Below are 19,603 nucleotides of genomic sequence, written 5' to 3'. Positions count from 1 at the left end.
ACCTGGTGAGATATAGGAGGAAAGAGTAAACAAACATGGCTTTGTGTTAAATCATTAGTGCAGCATCCACTGCCAAACCACTTACAGCCAGCATCCTCTGCCAAGTGGGCCCCACCCAAAGGCTCACCCGAAACATGCCTGTGCTTACACACCTAGCTTTGTTTCATTTCTCATCCCTCTCCTTCCCTCACCCACACTGCGGATTGCAGGACAGCACCTGAAGTAAAGATCTGAGTCGCCACTGCCAGGAAGGCATCTGTTACCACGGTTTCCGAGTGCAACGAGATGTTTAGCTGCCGTGCCACGTTCCGGTACAGGTTGGGCCTGATGTACTCCAGCTCATCACCTGAAAAAAGAACACACACAATTCAAACAAAAACAAGGACTTCTTTTAAACATCTGTAGCCCACCTTTCAATTAATATTCCCAAGGTGGGAATCTGTGGCACCCGAGACAAGCGTGAGGAAACCTGTGGCACCAGGGGGAGGATATTCCAAAGCTAGACTGCAGATGTTGTTGGACTCCAACTCCCATAATCCCCAGCCAGCATAGCCAATGGTCAGGGATGATGGGAGACATCTGGAGTGCCACAGGTTCCCCAAGCCCTGACTTCAAATAAACACAATACAAGTGTCTAAAAGTGTCTAAAAACACAACTAAACAGTAGAATACCTGACAGGAGCTAACAGCTGAAAACACACAAATACTATTAATTAAGCACCACATGGTTAACCACATGGATTCTTGGCACTGGGGGTGGTGTTCAGCTTGCACTACAGAAATGGCTTGCTCTCGGATTTCCACTGGCCAGATTTCTAATGGCCGCACAGTAACAGGCCAAGAGTGAATAAGGAGGTCTTTATGCAGTGCTATTCTCTAGAAAAAGAGGTGCAGGAACTCACCATAAACACATCCCTCGTTCTCTCAGAATGGCAAGGGCACCCATCAGAGAGGTGCCGGAACTGGGGGGGGGGGGGGGAGCCCTGTTCATATGGGAGCAAGTTTTCAATACCTGGATCCTAATTCGAAATATTACGTGCCAAAACAAGCACTTTAGATTGTGCACAGAAACAAATAGAAGTCACATTAGTTGCTGTTTCGAAAAATGATGGTGCAGCAGAATAAAAGAAATGGGCTTTTTGTGCTGGGTTGCTAAACTGTATGCATATATATATTTTAGATCCTCCTGTCGAGCATTCTGAAAATCCTTTCTGGACTGAAGACAGCAAATGCTTTAAATGAATCAATAAATCAAGTCATTCTCTGATCACATTTGGTTTCAGGATCTTCAGAGTGTCTTTTAAAGATAAAAATAAATAATAATAAACCTTTATTGTCACTACACCACCTGTGTGCATGGTATTCTTGTATTATCTCAGAGAGGGTTAGATAAAAGGTTCTGTTCCCCCAGCCCCTGGAAAAATGTGGCCTAGGCAATATTGTGGATGCCATGGGCCAGGAGTCAGCTTTGCCTACTGAACAGCAGCCTGAAGGGGAAGAAGGCGGAGTGACTCCACCTGCAGCTGATCAGCCTGCAAAGACACAGAGGAGAAGGCACTGATGAGAACCAGCTGGCTTCAGCCTTCTTAAGCAGAGCTTCCAGCAGCAGTCAGGTGCTGCTAACAATGCCTGTAGTTCTTGGCCCTACCTTCCTGCTTCCTGTTCGTCTTGACCCTTGACCCCATGATCATTGGATTTCCTGACTCCTGAACCATCTGCAGATTGCTGTTTGCCCGACCCTAGGACTGGACCTGATCTTGGATGCTGACTCTGCCTCCCGGCAAGTGCAGCTCAGAGACTCTTCTGGTTGGCTGGCCTCCCACTCCACTGAGCTCTGCATGTTGCTGCTCAGCAATGAGACACCGACAGTATCTCATAGCTTCCATGGGACAACCCCTTTTCAACTCCTTGTCAGCCGTCTATCAAAGAAGGTATTTTATGGGCTGGGACATAACAGAAGTAGTACAAGGCCTGCCTGAAGCTGTGAAACATAAATAAGGCAGATTAAATATGTCACCAGTATTTCCCACGAATAATGACATGAGATATTTAGACTTGGAATAGTCTTCCCTTGCCCACAAGATCCTTCATTGGCTTGCGATCTCAAGACCAGCAAGCATCAAGTGTGCCAAGCATTTTTCTTGTTTCTGTATCCTTTTCCCAGAAGTGTGCGAGGACGTCAAACAGGAAAAGTCACACCCATTATAAAACACAAGAGATTGGAAAGTGGCCAGAGAGAATAGTCAGGTGTAAGTTGTCAAGACACATGAACTTAACAGAATCCTCCAGGAGTCTTGCAAATCTTGGGAACAGCTGTATCCCAGTGGCAGAGGGTCTTTGTTGCATGCAGAAGGTCTCACGTTCAATCCCCAACAGCTCCTGGTACGGCTGGGCAAGTGTGAAACCCTGGAGAGCTGCTGCCAATCAGTGTAGACCACACTGAGCCTGATAGACCAATAGTTGTGTCTAATTATTCTCTTGTTACACAGCCTCATGCTTGCAGCTACTTTATGACCACTCCTTTACTTGGGCTTTCAAAATGCAAACAGGGATATAAATAATAAACGTAGTCCCAAATGTGTTTGTGCTAGACCAGTACACAGTCCTGCTTATAGTTCTAGGGCTTTTCTGCAAAGCAATTTTACTAGGCAAATGGAGGACGGACACATATTTGTTTCTCCTTGATTGTATACTTTCCCTGCACATTTCCTCTAGACTGTGCTTCAGTTGCAGGACACGCCAGTTAACTGATTTGATTAACACCCTATGCCCTTTTAAAATGTGGGGTTTTTTGGGGTGGTGGTTATTGGATTGTTGTCTTTATTTTGACTATATATTTTGTGGTTTTATATTTTGATTTTGCTCTGTGAACTGCCCTGAGACCTCTGGGTATAAGACAGTATATTAATAATAATAATAATAATAATAATAATAATAATAATACAAAATTAAAAAAAAAATCCTTCCAGTAGCACCTTTAAGACCAACTAAGTTAGTTCTTGGTATGAGCTTTCGTGTGCAAGCACACTTCTTCAGATACACGGTGTATCTGTGTATCTGAAGAAGTGTGCTTGCACACGAAAGCTCATACCAAGAACTAACTTAGTTGGTCTTAAAGGTGCTACTGGAAGGATTTTTTTTTTTTATTTTGACTATGGCAGACCAACACGGCTACCTATCTGTAATAATAATACAGCATCTTCCCCTGACACCATCTGTTTGTATCATGAAGGGAAGCTGCGCTTGTGGATGCTTTGTGGAATGTGCCTGTGCAATAGCATCTACTGGATATTGCGCCAGATATTGCATAAATATTAGCAAGCAGTTGGAGGACATCTCTTAACTAATCTTACACACAGGAGCATGGTGCAGGCCTTGGTCCAGTCACCATCTCTATCAGCCTAATCTACCTTGCCAGGTGACTGTGAGGCTAAAATAATGACAAGGTTGTCATGATGTAGACATTAGTACTGTGTAGATGGAACTGCATTCATTCAGGGATAGGGTGAATCTGGTGTGTGTGGGTGTGTGGGTGTGTGTGTAGAGGATGAGCCTCAGCTCCTTTGCATTAGCTTCTCAGCTAATTACTTCTGACCAAATAAGGATGACTAGCTAGCCATCTTTATTTGCTCAGAAGCCAATTTGTGCCTGGGCCCCATGACTCATATGTAGGGCCGTAGCAAGCGGATGGTGAGGTGGGCCCCTGCCAGGGGCACAGACGGGGGGGGGGGGGCACAAAATCTGCTAAGATTTTGTCCATAAATAAAAATATTGATTATTGCCTCCTAAGAAAAGGTTTTAAATAGAGGGTGAATTGAATGGGGGGTGGGGTTGGAGAAGTGGTGGAAAGAGCTTATTTGTCCATAGCTAGGAGGCGCAAGCTGGACGGTTCTGCCAGGGGCGCAAGATCACCTAGCTACGGCTCTGTTCATATGTAACTAGCCACAGCACTGCATTCATTTAGTCTCATTAAGGACAGTAAAAAGTGTTGATTATTTGCCATTCATGCAACCATCTGGCACTCTCAATTAAGTCAGCATTTAAACAGATTTTTTTTTTTAAAAAGCCAAGTTTTTGGAGAAACCTGCAAGGAAAACATTTGACCCTCTGAAGGGCTGGATTGTTCCATGTTATCTGACAAAAACAGAAAGGAAACATGGTTTATATATGCACAAGCCTGATAAGAGGGAACATTACCCACTGGTGAGGGAGGGGAGCCCTCTGCACTAGGAATGGGGGATTCCTTCTGAGATATGGCAAAGAAGGGAGGAAGTTGAGGACAGCTGCTTCCCAGCAGAGAAGCACATTGCATGTGAAGGAAGAATAGCGCATAGTGTAAATTAGTAAAGGTTTGTTCTACATTAGCAATGCTGCAAATTGGTTGGAGTAAAGGCTCCTGTGGTTTCCTGTTATGTACTGAGTTGAATAGGATCCAAACTGTAGCAGTCTGATTGGTCCTAGAACAATAGGATCCAAAAGGCAGCAGTCTGATTGGTCCTAGAACAATAGGATTCAGAATGCAGCAGTCTGATTGGTCCTAGAACAATGCAGCAGTATGATTGGTTGGCAGGAACCACCCAATCCTGCTCCAGATAGAAGTGAATCCACAACCTGATTGGCTTACAGTAGAATTCCAGAATTAGCCAATCATGTGCAGCCCATTGTGTAAATAATGTATATAAAGCAGATACTGTGAGGGGACATTTATTCATCCCTCCTCACCACTATGAGCTGAATAAAGAGCATGAAATCACTTTGCGACTCTGAGTATATTTCACTGGCGACGAAGGTGGGATCCCGCTGAGCTGACTGCCACACACAGCACCGCAGCACCGCCAACTGCCGCACCGCTGCCTCGCACCGTGTATCCAGGCTTCAGCTCCGGGGCACAAGGAACTCAGAATGGCAGCCAACAGCAGCTTCTCGCCATTCAACCCAGCATCTGGAGACTGGGAAGCGTACGCCTCCCGTTTCACCTTCCTCCTAGAAGCCAAAGGGGTCACCGACGAAGAAGACGCCAAGAAGAGGGCGATATTCTTCAGCGTCTGCGGAGAGGAGACGTTTGAAATCGCCCGGGCTCTCCTTGCGCCTGAAGACGTCGCTACTGTCCATACAAAACAATAATGGAACAGCTGAAGGGGCACTTTTCGCCGCAGCCCTCAGTGGTGGCTCGTCGAAATGCCTTCTACGCAAAGCGGCAAGCCCCTGGGGAAACCATAACTGGGTTTGTGACCTCTCTCCGCCAAGCCGCCCGGTTCTGCAACTTCTCAGAGCTGGAGAACATGCTTCGTGACCGCCTCGTCGGTGGCCTGAAGGATGAGAAGCTGCAACGACGCCTCTACGCTAAGAAGGACCTAACGTTCCAGGTCGCTCTGGAGGAGGCCCTGGCAACAGAAGCTGCGGAGAGGTCGACCCAAGAGGCACGGCCGAGCCTGCCATCCCAACCGAGGGTCCACCATGAAGACCTCACCGACGACTCAGGATCCGACAGGGAGGAGGTGCACCGAGTACAGCAGCGCACTCAAGCAGCGCACAGACCACAGCTGCCTCGACGAGAAGGAGGGAACTGCGCAAGCTGCGGGGAGAGTCACGAGAGGAGGACCTGCCGTTTCCGCAACGCAGAGTGCAGGCAGTGCAGAAAATCGGGACACATCGCCCGGGTGTGTCGGGCTCGGCCCACCCGACACCAGGCATCAGATGACCAATCCAAGAGCCCCAGGTCCCGGGGCCCAACGCACCAAGGCAACTCGACGGAGCTCACGGACTTCCAGGTATACCAGTTGCCCCACCCCAACGTAGAGAAAATTTATGTAGAGGTACAGATAGAGGGGGCCCCATGCCGCATGGAGCTTGACACGGGTTCAACTCTATCCATAATCTCGGCAAGGACCTTAAGGAAACTGTGTCCCACTGGGGGTCCCAAACTCAGGCCGGCCCCATTCACCCTCCGGGACTTCCAGAAACGTAAGGTCCCCACAATGGGGGTGGGGACCTTCAGGGTGCAATACCGAGGGCGGACGCGGCAACTGGACTTGCTTGTGGTCAAGGGCCCCTACATTAGCTTACTGGGATTGGCATGGTTTGGACCACTGGGGCTAGCTGTCACCGGGGTGAACCACACTAGCTTACAAGTGGACGTGGACGCCATATGCAAGGAATTTCCAGGGGTTTTCGATGGGAAATTGGGACAGTATACGGGCCCCCCCATTGCGCTACAGCTTGACCCCGCAGTACGACCGGTCAGGCTCAAGGCCCGCCGGGTCCCGTTCGCCTTGAAACCCCGTATAGACGAGGAATTGGACCGACTCGTAGAGCAAGGAGTGCTGGAGCCGGTGCCTAATGCTCCCTGGGAAACCCCAATCGTCACACCCGTCAAGCCTAATGGTTCGGTCCGCATCTGCGCAGACTACAAATGTACCATAAACAAGGCCCTCACGGCCCACGCATACCCAGTGCCAGTGGTCAGCCATGTCCTTGCCACCCTGGCTGGGTCGAAAATTTTTGGCAAGCTGGACTTGGCCCAAGCATATCAACAGCTGCCAGTAGATGAGGCCACAGCAGAGGCACAGACGATTGTGACGCACAGAGGAGCGTTCAGGGTAAAGCGGCTGCAATTCGGTGTCAGCGTGGCACCAGGCATATTCCAGAATATAATGGACTCTCTCCTTAAAGGGATTCCTGGCGTCACCCCCTTCTTCGATGATGTGTTGATTGCCGGCCCCACACCAGAGGAGTTTGAGGACCGCCTCCGCACCGTTCTGCACCGTTTCCAGACGGCGGGTCTCAAGGTGAAGCGGGAAAAATGTCTACTAGGAGTGCCTCAGGTGGACTTTCTGGGATTTATGGTGGACGCAGAAGGGGTCCACCCGACTGGGGACAAGGTACGGGCCATTTGTGATGCCCCAGCGCCCAAGAGCAAGACTGAACTTCAGGCCTTCTTGGGACTATTGAACTTTTACCATTCCTTCCTTCCCCACAAGGCGGCGGTAGCGGAGCCCCTACACAGACTCCTGGACAAGCGGGCCCCTTGGGTGTGGGGCCAGCACCAGGAGGCCGCATTCCAGGCAGTCAAGGACTTGCTTGTCTCAAACTCGGTCTTGGCACACTTCGACGAGAGGCTGCCGGTGGTGCTAGCATGCGACGCCTCACCCTATGGCATTGGAGCTGTCCTGGGGCACCAACTCCCGGATGGAAGAGAGGTACCGGTGGCGTACTTTTCCCAGACACTCAACACAACCGAGCGGAACTACTCGCAAATCGACAAGGAGGGTCTGGCAATCGTAAAGGGAGTAAAAAAATTCCATGATTTCTTGTACGGGCGGCCCTTCACCGTGGTGACTGACCACAAGCCGTTGCTTGGCTTGTTTGCCCCCGAAAAGCAGACCCCCCAAGTGCTGTCTCCTCGCGTCCTCAGGTGGTCAATTTTCCTTGCCAGCTACCAGTATGCACTGATTCACCGACCTGGGAAGGCGATGGGCCATGCGGACGCCCTCAGCAGGCTACCACTACCGGAAACAGGCCCTGACCCAGCACCTGCACAAGAGGTTATGAGCCTGGAGCTGCTTCCCGACCGCCCCATTCAGGCACAAGAAGTTGCACACCATTCCAAGAAAGATAGGGTCATCTCCCGGGTCCTGGACTGGGTGTGGAGGGGATGGCCCAGCAGCAGCCCCGGGCCAGAATTCGCCGGCTACACAACCCGCAAACATGAACTGTCGGCCCACAAGGGGTGCCTGTTATGGGGAAGCAGAGTCGTTGTTCCCCAGCCCCTCTGCAAAAGGGTCCTCACAGCCCTACACGAGACACATCCAGGGGTAGTAAGAATGAAGGCCCTTGCCAGGAGTTATGTGTGGTGGCCGGGGATCGATGGAGAGATAGAGGCCTGGGTCAAACACTGCCAGGCCTGCCAAGAATCCCGCCCAGACCCCCCAAGGGCCCCAGTCCAGTCCTGGGAGTCCGCCCGAGCACCATGGTCACGCCTGCATGTGGATTTCGCTGGCCCCTTTCAGGGGAAAACATTCTTCATAGTGGTGGACTCCTACACCAAATGGCTGGAAGTCGCACTGGTACCGTCCACTTCCACGTCCGCAGCCATCCGGGTACTACGCAGGCTGTTTGCAACCCACGGGCTCCCTGACACTCTCGTCTCAGACAACGGGACTGCATTTACGTCAGGAGAATTCCAAACCTTCACAGCGCAGAACGCCATCCGCCACATCCGTTCGGCGCCGTTCCACCCTGCCACCAATGGCCAAGCAGAACGCATGGTGCGGACCACCAAGGACACCCTTCGCCGCATGACGCAAGGGGACTGGGAGTACCGCCTTGCCACATTCCTTCTAGCACAGCACAGCACCCCCAGCTCAACGACTGGCCGGAGCCCCGCTGAACTACTAATGGGTCGGCGCCTTGCAATCAGATTGGACCGCCTTCACCCCGATAGAGCTCAGGATGAGGTAGTGGTGGGGGAAGGCAGGAACCCCCGGACCTTCGAGGCCCAGGACCCAGTGTACGCAAAGAATTTTGGGGCAGGCCCAGCATGGGTACCTGCCACAATCACCAGGGTCACTGGCCCCGTGTCGTACGAGGTGCTAACGGATGGGGGGCAATGCTGGCGCCGCCACTGCGACCAGATACGGCGACGATTCCCGGGAGAAAACCAGGAGGAGGACAGGTCAGAGGAGTCCCAAGGGAACAGCGGGGCAGTGAGGCCCATAGAGCAGGAGGGGCCAGCAGGAGAGGCAGAATCAGTAAATACAGAGAGGACCCGTGAGGCCGAAAGGACACCGGAACCAGAACCACGACTGAGCGAGCCGGTTGCACCAGACCAAACAGCCGCATCACAGCCAGCATCCTTGGAACACGAGCCAGAACCCGGAGCCCGGACCAGGGAACACCCCAGGCCACAACGCACACGTAGGCCGCCGGCATACCTTGAGGACTATGAATGCGACCTCCCGGGCAGGACTGGAACTTAGAGGGGAGGGGTGTTATGTACTGAGTTGAATAGGATCCAAACTGTAGCAGTCTGATTGGTCCTAGAACAATAGGATCCAAAAGGCAGCAGTCTGATTGGTCCTAGAACAATAGGATTCAGAATGCAGCAGTCTGATTGGTCCTAGAACAATGCAGCAGTATGATTGGTTGGCAGGAACCACCCAATCCTGCTCCAGATAGAAGTGAATCCACAACCTGATTGGCTTACAGTAGAATTCCAGAATTAGCCAATCATGTGCAGCCCATTGTGTAAATAATGTATATAAAGCAGATACTGTGAGGGGACATTTATTCATCCCTCCTCACCACTATGAGCTGAATAAAGAGCATGAAATCACTTTGCGACTCTGAGTATATTTCATTTCCCCTCCTGTATGAGCACATAAGCAGCTACACCATGGCATAACGCTCACATGATCACTGGCCTTTTTTATCACATACACAGCCCAACAGGACAATGACAACAATCCACCAACGGCATACAAATCAATATGGCTAACCTGATCCAAAACACCCACCCACCTCACACACACACGAAAACAAAGATCACCACAGCCAATCACAAGCAAACAATCACACCCTAGGCCAACCCCAACCTCTCTCACCACCAAAGGAACACAAGTGAACAACACAAGCAACGCTGACACCAAACTCTACATACATTAAACATAATAGAAACACCGCCACCCGACCCCACCCCCCTCCATCTTCCCTCTCTCCACCCCCCCTTTCTTTTTTCTTTCTTTTTTTCTTCTCCCCCTAATGCCTCAACAAATGAAACGGATTTGTAAAAATGTTACATGAAAAAAAAAATACGAGGCACTACACTTCTGTAAAACAAGAAAATCCTTAATAAAATATTTTTAAAAAAGAAAAAGAAAAATATGTATTACTTGTATGGCTGAGATTTCAAACACATTAATGTGTCTAACAGTTAGCATGACTCCCCCTTTTCTGGAGTCTTCTCCCCATTAGTCTACAAAGCGAGTGGGCAGGTGAATAACATGGTGCAAGAAGAGAGAGAGAGAGGGGGGGGGGAGTGGTTCAATCCACCTTTGGCTCTGCCCCCACTTCTGATATGTGGCCCTCAACAGATTACCCACAAAAGAGTGTGGCCCTTGGCAGAAAAAAGTTGCCCACTCCTCCTCAAGGACATAGATGAATGATAAAATAGACTGCAAAGCGCTCCAAAAGCATCTCTTCAAACTGCGTAAGTGGCCAGTGAAATGGAAAATGCTGTTGAGTGCAAGTGTAAAGTGGCATACATTGAGCCAAAATAATAATAATCCTAATTTCACATATATACACTGATGGGGCCTGAACTTGTAGTGACCATCCAGTAAAGAGATATTGAGGTCATAGCGGTTAGAGAAGTGAAAACGTCAAGTCAGTATGTGGTCTAAGTATGGATATATCTGCCAATTATTGTTTCTCTCAGGTTATCAACTTTCCAATCTGAAGCTCAGTTCTCCATATTTCCACATCAATTTGTGAACTGGAAAAAAATATATATTGAAAATCCACCAGCATTTTAGTGCAAAATTCTCCTGATGTAGACTTCTGTATGTAATTTTGCCTGATATACACATTTTTGCAAGGCATTTCCCCCTGAAATAAATTCATTTTTATGGACACTTTACCCCAGTATATGCATTTCTGTGCACATTACTTTGCAGGAGAACTGCACTGCAGAATTCAGAGAAGTGCAAATTTTGAAGAACGATGACATTTCAATTTTCATATTGTTTCAGAAAGTGGGTTTGCCTTTCCGTGCAAATGGACTTCGAATTCTCCCCCATTGCTGTGTGGTAGTTGCAAAGAGAAAGGCAAGCTCCATGTCAGAGTTCTCTAGGAAAGGGATTGACAAATGAAACTGCCCATACTGCAATACCTTTATACAAATCTATGTGTGACCAAAGAGCTCAGACTCAATGTCCTTTTAAGTATGCCCTGGAAATCTCTCAACTTGCCTGGGAAAGTATGCAAAACAAAAGCTTTTGTTGCCGTGTACGCTTGCTGACATCTGCCTATAATAATCCACAGTGAGGGACTCTTGCCAGCTATGACTGTTAGTGTAACAGCTCTGGAAAATGCAGGTGCCTTCCCTTCTGCCCGAGAGTTACACTGAGAGGGGGCAATTGCCCATATGGCCTGCTTATTGCAAGACACATTTTTGGTTATCCACTGTAGGAAACAGAGTGCTGGACTAGATAAGGCTTTTGATCTGCTCTTCTTCTCTTTCAGGTGTGAGGAACCTTTGGCCCTCCAGATGTTTCTGAACTACACCTCCCATCATCCTTGGCCATGCCTGTGGAAGCTGATGGGAGTTGTAGTCCAGAAACAGCTGGAGGGCCAAGGTTCCCCACAACTGCTGTACAGCATGTTAGAAACTGCCGTGCGATTACTGCGTAATGAAGGACCGGTGTCTATAAATTATGATAACAGGTAAACATGGACATTCTTATGCATAAGGTATGGGAAAGAATAGCATGCTCAGCTCAAGATCTGTTGAGCTTTTCCCTCCCAGAAGTATAGCCTGTACTGTGACATTTATAAGGAGATTCACTGGGGAGATAGGCCTACACCTAAGCTATTGCACCTATATTATGTCTCTTTGCCTATGCTTCAGCACTGGACTGGTTCCAAGTTATTGCCCTTCTGTTCACTGAGAATTAAGACATCCATTCAAAAATTTGATAGGAACTCCAGACACACAAGGTGTTCCCCAGCCGCTCTCACCAAAGCTGGAACGAGTCAGACTTGTTGCACCACTTGGCACGGGCTACAAAAGCTTAGGGCCACCATATTTCGTACACATTGTTGAGAAAGAGCATGAATACAGCATGGCTTCCGTAACCATATAGGGTTGTTTACAGCAGAAGGAAAAGAAAGGCTCAGTAGGGGGTGGGGAGGGGAGGGGGTGTTTCCCTCAAGCCTTCTATGAATGTTTTGATTTCAAGCCACATTGCTTAGATGGAATGCCAAGTTATTGTACCCATAAGCCAAATCCTACTCAAAACGTTAGCAGCCAGGACAGTTGCCAAAGATTCGCACCACAGCACTTGCACTGGCTTTCTGAAACACTCACTGCCACCCGCGTATCTAAAGGATGCAAGTCCCACACTCTGGGCTCAGTCTTGGAGGGAAATTGAATGGGAGGCAGTAAATACACACACACACACACACACACACACACACACACACACACACACACACAGTGTAGAAAGAGCAACAGGGAGAGAATAAAGAGCAAAGGCAGTTGATAGAGAGAACAGCAAGAAGGCAAAGGAATGACCCAAATAAAAAGGAATACAAGCCCCACTGGAGATGAACAGTTCTGAAAAGAACTAAAAACTGATGGGATCACCTCTACAAGGAAGTCTACATTATGCTCCAAGGTCTCAGCCTGAAGGGAAGACTTTGAAAGCAACGAATGAGAAGCGGATTAAAACCAGCTGTACAAAAGTCCAGAAACAGACTTTTAAAAGGACAGCTGTTAAGATTGGTGTTCCCACTGCATTTTGATGGTATCATTATCAGTGATGTGTATAACCTCTTCATAAATATGCCAAAGCTGCATACTCAAATAACCTTGAGCAAACAAAAATGTTTAATTTGTCCTTTTTAGGGAAGGCTTTGATGCCTTCTCTCTCTCATTCTTGTAGATGGAGGAGACACTGGGATATGGAGGGGATTGAGGGCACAAGGAGAAGAGGACGACAGAAGACGAGATGGTTGGATAGTGTTCTCGAAGCTATGAACATGAGTTTGACCAAGCTGCGGGAGGCAGTGAAAGACAGGCGTGCTCTGGTCCATGGAGTCATGAAGAGTCGGACACGACTAAACGACTAAACAACAACAAAAGCATTTTGCTTATGGAGGCTCCTTGTGACAACATTTCGGAAGCTTGTCAGAGGTTCTCAAAGGTGTCATCTTTTTAAAAAACATTTGACAAATAAAGAAGCCCACTTTTTCTAATAAACACTTTGTGCACAACAGAACCCCACAGCATTGAACTATTCCTCTCCAGAGTATCAAGATACCAAAACATTGCAAAGGTAGGCCATTCGGGTCTTTCAGTTATATAACTAAATACCATAAGTGCACAGTATGCTGCTATTTATTGCTGTAAAAAATCTGAACAAGCAAAAATGCCAGAACAAATTCCCATCTTCGTACAAATCTCCTTAGCCAAGAAATTGGCTCTTCAAGTACTGACTTGGCAAGTGTCAACAGCGATACCAAAGCCAAATGACAGAGAGAAAAGAGATGTATAACTAGTACTATCAGAGGCGGATTTAGGGTGGCACAACCGGTTACCCAGAACAGGGCGCTGAGCTGAGGGGGCGCCTTCCGGCCTCTTTCCCAAAGCCTAGTAAGCACTTGCTTCAGGAAGGAGACATGAGAGCTGACAGGGTCCCAGAGTCTTCCCACCTCCTTCCCCATGCCTAGTTAGTGCTTAGCCAGCTTTGGGAAGGAGATGGGAGGGCATCTCAAATTTTGGCCTTACATAGGGTGCTGTTACTGAGGTCTGTCCCTGGTACTATAATCCCACATGATGTTTTCACAATATAAAGCTGAATGACAGCTGATTGCCTGCAGTGCTTTGGAAAAGTGGGGTGCAACTATTCTGACCACAGACGATTCTTGCAACTGAGTAGAAATCTTATTTCAGCATCCCTTATGCTCACCATCTGTCATAATCGAGGGCAACTGAAAGCACAAGTTTACTGTTCACAAATGAAGATGCAACACTAATCTATTATGGGCAGGTTGCTAAGCAAATGCCAGAAGGGATTCTAGCCTCAAAAAGTCTTATCTTATAGGCAGCAATTATTTTTCAGGGTATGATAGTGGCATCATTGCTTATGATGTGCACATGTATTTCCTTTGTCCCTGGTTAAAAAATTTTGAGCACAGCAAAATGTTCGACCAGAATGATACTATCTTGAGCCAGATTCTATAGACTAGTACAACTGGAGCATGGGTAGCCGACATGGTAACACCCCAAGTTGCAGACTAAAACACCCATTGACTATGCTAATCGAGGCTGATGGGAGTTATAGTCCACAACATCTGGAGGGCATATAGTTATACCTCTGAACTAGACTAATGAAATGTTATTGTACCTGAGAACAACAGAGGGCGCAGCAGAGTGAACTCTATCTGCTCCCATCCTTCCTTCCTCAAATGGACACACATGTCAAGTTCCAAAGAGTAGGCTGATTGTTACTTCCACCCTTCCCCTTGTTCCAAGGGGGCGTATTTTTGTTTTTTAATTATTTGCAGAGCTATTTGATTGTTTGTTGGGGCTTTTTTTCTTTCTACCTTTTTAAAAAGTTTATATTTAAATGTGCCCTGAGAAAGGGTAGTGATGACTGCATGATTGACACAAAGACCAGCCAATCAGCTCTGTGCACAGCCCTGCTGTATGAACAGAGGAAGTGGCTTTATAAATGCATACTGGATGGCCAATCAGTGATGCAAACAAGGAAAACAAATTTCGCCTATGCTCAATCCTAGGAAGATGATATATATGTTTCTGATGCTGATGATGTTTAAAATTTGTATCCCACAATGTCTAAACTGCAACGAGTTCACTTCCCCAGTGGACTCACAGTTAAAACTATGTATGTTCACATATTGTCATCACTTTTTTTCCAAGCACTCATGGGCAATGAGGAGGTCCAGAAGTCTGGGCTGAGCATACCACACACTTCTGATTCTACAGGCATGAGCAGTTTTAGAGAAATATGACCAAACACCCTTCACCTGGATGCCCTACCAGAAATTAGCACGACTGCGGGGGATTTGTTTGCCGAGCCTTTCACTCAACAGCATCTTCCTCCTGATCCAGGCAGAAATCCCAGGAATCCAACCTGCCACCCTCACAGAGGCACTGACAGTTTCAGCACTTACCTAATCTTAGAAGTATGTTGGACACTTCTGCTAACTTGCCACCAGGAACAGGTGTGCTTTGCTCAGGCTTGTTCCAGCCAATTCCAGCCCGAATCAGCCTGGAGTGAATGAAGTCTCTGCAGAGCACTTTGGCCTGCGATACAAGCTCCTTGTCTGTAGGAGTCCGATCAAACACTTCCATGACTTCTGCAGCAAAGACAGAAGAGCGGCGCAGAACCTCCATCTTCATCACCTAGCCCCAAGCAGGGAGGGTGGAGCAGTCATGAGGAATGAGCTGGTAGTAGGATGCCTCCAGGGAAATCTACAGCTGGCCAGTGGTTCACTATGATCCTGATTCACTGCAGCTCTTGCCACGAATGCTCTTTGGGGCTGCCTGGTTGATAAAGAACATTGAAAAAATCCATGAACTTAAAAAAAGTGCACAAAAGGAATACCCAGGCATCCAAATCTCATTGCAATGTTGTATTTTAATACTTAACACTATTTATGCTGGAAACGGAATCACATCACAACCTTATGCATTTTTTACTCAAAGGAAGTTCCCGTGTTCAAAGGGGCCCTACGCAAACATTGGTGCTTTAGTGATTCTTGCAAAAATAAAAGCAAAAGTAAACACCCCAGAACACAAATCACATCTTGTAGGCTGCAGGACATCTACAAGAGCAAGGGAGGATGCTGGCAGAATTTTTACAAATCTAATGCTATTTCTTACAGACCCACTAGCCCACTTTAAGAATTAGCACAGCAGACGTTAAATTTGGTGAGAATCTCGAATGTTCAAAGACAGATACTCCCATCTTGTATTGTTGTTTTTTTGTGACAGAGAATAATAAAGTAACCACCGAAGAATACAAAATCCCAGTGGCAGTAAAAACAGCAAAAAAAATGTGCACACCAAATCACATCATCCACTCAACCAAAATTTGGCTGGCTGAGAAATAAGGATCTCAACAAGCTGTCTCCCTTGGCTTCTTCACAGAACAAGAACTGTCACCCCAGACTTTATCCTCTGGGCATGTATGAGACAGACAGACAGACGGAACACAGAAACCTCGAAAGGGTTTTTGTTTGGTTCGATAGGCACACCAAATTCTTGATCTTAAGTAAGAAGACATTATTATTGCATCAATGTTGTCTCACAGATGTTATTAATTTAAAAAACACAGAGCTGCAAATAAACCTCTCCAGTTGTGTCTGGTAACTAACTCCCAGCCCCGAGCCTTGATTTAGCACATCCCTAACAAAACAACTCATAGAGAAGATCTGAAATTCTGGCTTGACAGTTTGGTTTAAAAAGGGGGGGAGAGATTATGTTTTGCATTTTTCCTCTATAAACCTTAATAGAATTTATTTACAAAATGAAATTCCGGCTTGACACAGAGAACATCAATGGAAAGACCAGCATAGCTCAGCAGCAGTCAGAGCACACACCCCATGTGCACAAAGATTCAATTCCTGGTGGAAAGACAACTGCCTGAGATCCTGTAAATAACTGGACCAAGACTGGCCAATGGCCTGACAGCAGAAGCAGCCGAAACCCTGACAAGAGGACCAAGAGGTTCCACAGAGGTTTCCAGCAGGACATAAAACAAGTTGGGATTTACCTAAATGTCTCTAGCAGCAAGCTGTGCCATTTGCATCATCTTTTTCCAGCCTATTTCATACTGAGATTTTTTTTCGGTCCCCTAACAGGATGAGCAGAACAACCCTAAGCATTCATTGAATGACAAGAGCAAAGCATCCCACCCACTCCACACCCAGAGAGAGACAAGGGCCTAAAATGAGGGTCAGAAATAGCATTGGGGCATCAAACAACTGCTTGAACCTGATTTGGCGGGAAATACAGGTTAACCAACAATGCAACTTTTTGCTCAGAAGTTAGAAACCTAGCAAGGTACACACATCAGCAACAGGAGTCCTCGGATGGGATGGCCTATTCTAAATAGGGCATGAGGAAAGGAAACAGCAAATAAATCCAAACCATCAAGTTTTTCAGCTTTATAAAGCCATTTACCTTTCCAGAGCATTTCCACCCACAATTATCTGCAGATTGGCTTCGTATGTTTTTGTATTTTCCTTGGGAAGAACTTGCCCCTTTCTCCAGGGCCTGGGCTGCACAGAGACTATAAGGATGCTGAGCTGCTGAAGCCACGCTGCACTTGCTTCTTCCAAAAGACCTGGAGCCACGGACCCGCTCTTCTTGCAGCCTCCTTTGCCGCTGTCAGCTCTGGCTCTGCTCTTTTTCAAAGGGAGGGGAAAGCCAGCTTCTAGCAGTAGCCTTGTAAGGAAGGTGGATTAACTAGCGGGAGGAGTTGAATCTGGTTAGAAAGAATCTGCCCGCCCCTTTCTCCTCGTTCTTAAGGAGGCACCAGGGAACTGTGCCGGGCAAGGCTGAGAGTGGTTCTTGGCGTTGCGACACCAACGATCTTGTTCTCACAATCAGTAAAGTGTTGTTGAAAGGGGCGTCTAGGCCTGAGGGAGAGGGTTGCGAGCCTCTCTGTTCCTCATCTTTTAAAATGGGGAAATAGCAGCCCACCTCAAAGGGCTGCTGGCAGCCTTTTGGTTACCTAAGGTCAGTGGTTTTTTGTTTTTGCTTTTTTTAAATATATGTTTAGGGATACTCTCATTTCCCTACTCATATTGAAATACTGCCCTTCAATGAGGCCAAACTTAGATTCACAAAATGTTTAGGGGTATGCGTACCCCTGTGTTCCCCACCACAAAAAAGCACTGCCTATGGTAATGTAACCTAAGGTAACTGGTGGACCACTGCTTCTTCCCACAATTCCCCCTGGACCTATTGCCAGAGCCACTAACTCAAATACAGTGGTACCTCTGGATGCGAACAGGATCCGTTCCGGAGCCCTGTTCACATCCTGAAGCGAACGCAACCCGCGTCTGCACGTGCGCAAGTCGCGATTCACCGCTTCCGCACATGCGCGTGCAGCGAAACCCGGAAGTAAAGCACTTCGTTACTTTCGGGTTGCCGTGGAGCGCAACCCGAAAATGCTCAACCCGAAGCCACTTCAACCCAAGGTATGACTGTACCCCTAATGGGTTTTTGCTGCTCATCTCCCCATGCCTGAGAAAAGTGTGCATTTTGAAGGATGGCTCTGTTGTGGTTCACATCCTCTTTCAGAGAGCGTGAATTTGGCAAGTTTGTTTTTAAATGCAAACTGAATGCAATTTCTCCTCCATTCCTATTTCCTATCAATCATTTATTCACCCCATGCTTTTCAGTGTCTTTCCCCATCACCTTCCAAACCACAAAAAGTCTAAGTGTGCTTGTTGCAATAGGGTGACAGAGCACGTTATTCCACTTGAATTGTGCAAAGCTAAATTTCCGTTGTGTGCTTGAATTCTTCCCACAAAATATACAAGCTGGAGGCACACGTGTGAAATCGTATGTTCATTTAATGACAAGAGGCAGTGCATTGCTGCTTTAAGAAAACCCAACAACAATCTGATTTAATTGAGCACTCCAGTGGAAGGTAAAGGGAACACTGAACCTTCAAATAACTGGAAAATAAAATTACACCTAACCAAAGGTTCTTCAAACAGTGCTGGCATTGTTGCAATTGTTGCATTTCACCACTTAAAAATAATAACCACCAGATGAGCACCCTTATACTAACATTGTACAGTGTTACAGTGCGTAGCCTCCAGATTTTTTTTAAAACATACATTTCACAATGATGAGAACATGTAGGGTGGGGAGGGGGAGAAGTGGGTCATTGTCAGTTATTACATTGCAAGATATATCTGATGATTGCTTGTGGCTATGGCACAGCCACAATCCACACAGTAAACACCAACATAAATAGTGTGCTCTCTGGCGGAAATACCACATTCTCTGAATTTTGCAATGCACTTCTCCTGCCAACTAATGTGTACAAAAATTCATATGCTAGGGTAAAGTGTGCATATAAATGCATATATTAGTGAAAATAACATACATGCATTGTGTCAGGGGAAATTGATTACAAAAATGTGTATAGTATTCAAAACTGCACTAAGATGTGTTTATTAGGATGAATTTGCGCTAAAATGCTGATATGTTTTCATGAGGATTATTTTTACTGGTTTGCAAACTGCTGCAGAAATGTGAACTAGATTTAGGATGATGATGATAATAATAATAATGATACTAAATAAATATATATATAGAAACAACCATTTTTATTTGTATTCCGCCCTCCCCGGCCTAAACCGGGCTCAGGGTGGCTAACATCAAATATATAACATTAATATAAAATCAAATAATAATTACCTCCTAAAAACAAGTCAGGATCAAATTAAAATCTAATTAGATGGCTTTCTGCAGGGTTACGGTTGAGGGTGAGAAATTGAGGGAACTGAGAGTTATTCTTCTTCATTACATATGAATTCAAGCTCTGTAGCATGTCTCAGATACTATACGTACTAAGTCCTAGCCTCTGCCTGCCACCTCCACCAAGGGTTAATCAATGAAGGGTTAATCAAACATGTCAAGGGAAGACAGGCTACATTCTCATTTCAAGCAGGCCAGTCACTGGTTGTCCTCTATTGCCATGTGGACCGATGAGATAGGCATGAGAAATTATTATCATTGAATGTCACACAGGATTTGATGGACATAATCTCCTTCATATCTGTAATGTGAGAAAACAAAACGGTGGATTATAAATTTACATCCTGCTTATTTACA

At 46.8% G+C, this 19,603-nt stretch overlaps 1 protein-coding gene across 2 annotated transcripts in view; it reads right to left on the bottom strand.

Annotated features, from left to right (window-relative positions):
* BOK (BCL2 family apoptosis regulator BOK) overlaps window positions 1–17,205 on the bottom strand; it is a 29,972-nt gene extending 12,767 nt beyond the window's left edge. The window contains exons 1-3 of one of the 2 annotated variants that reach the window (XM_081006629.1): window positions 16,931–17,205; window positions 14,917–15,289; window positions 218–346 (exon numbers count right to left, since the gene is read on the bottom strand). In XM_081006629.1, coding sequence (XP_080862755.1) covers window positions 218–346; window positions 14,917–15,145 — 358 coding nt within the window. In that variant the 5' untranslated portion in view covers window positions 15,146–15,289; window positions 16,931–17,205. The remainder of the gene's footprint in view (window positions 1–217; window positions 347–14,916; window positions 15,290–16,930) is intronic. The other variant, XM_081006630.1, reaches the window with a different exon arrangement.
* Window positions 17,206–19,603: the final 2,398 nt, after the last annotated feature.

The sequence above is a fragment of the Podarcis pityusensis genome (assembly GCF_964106645.2).
Source record: "Podarcis pityusensis genome assembly, chromosome: 5".
Taxonomy (NCBI): domain Eukaryota; kingdom Metazoa; phylum Chordata; class Lepidosauria; order Squamata; family Lacertidae; genus Podarcis; species Podarcis pityusensis.
This window is presented reverse-complemented; position numbering and strand designations above follow the sequence as displayed.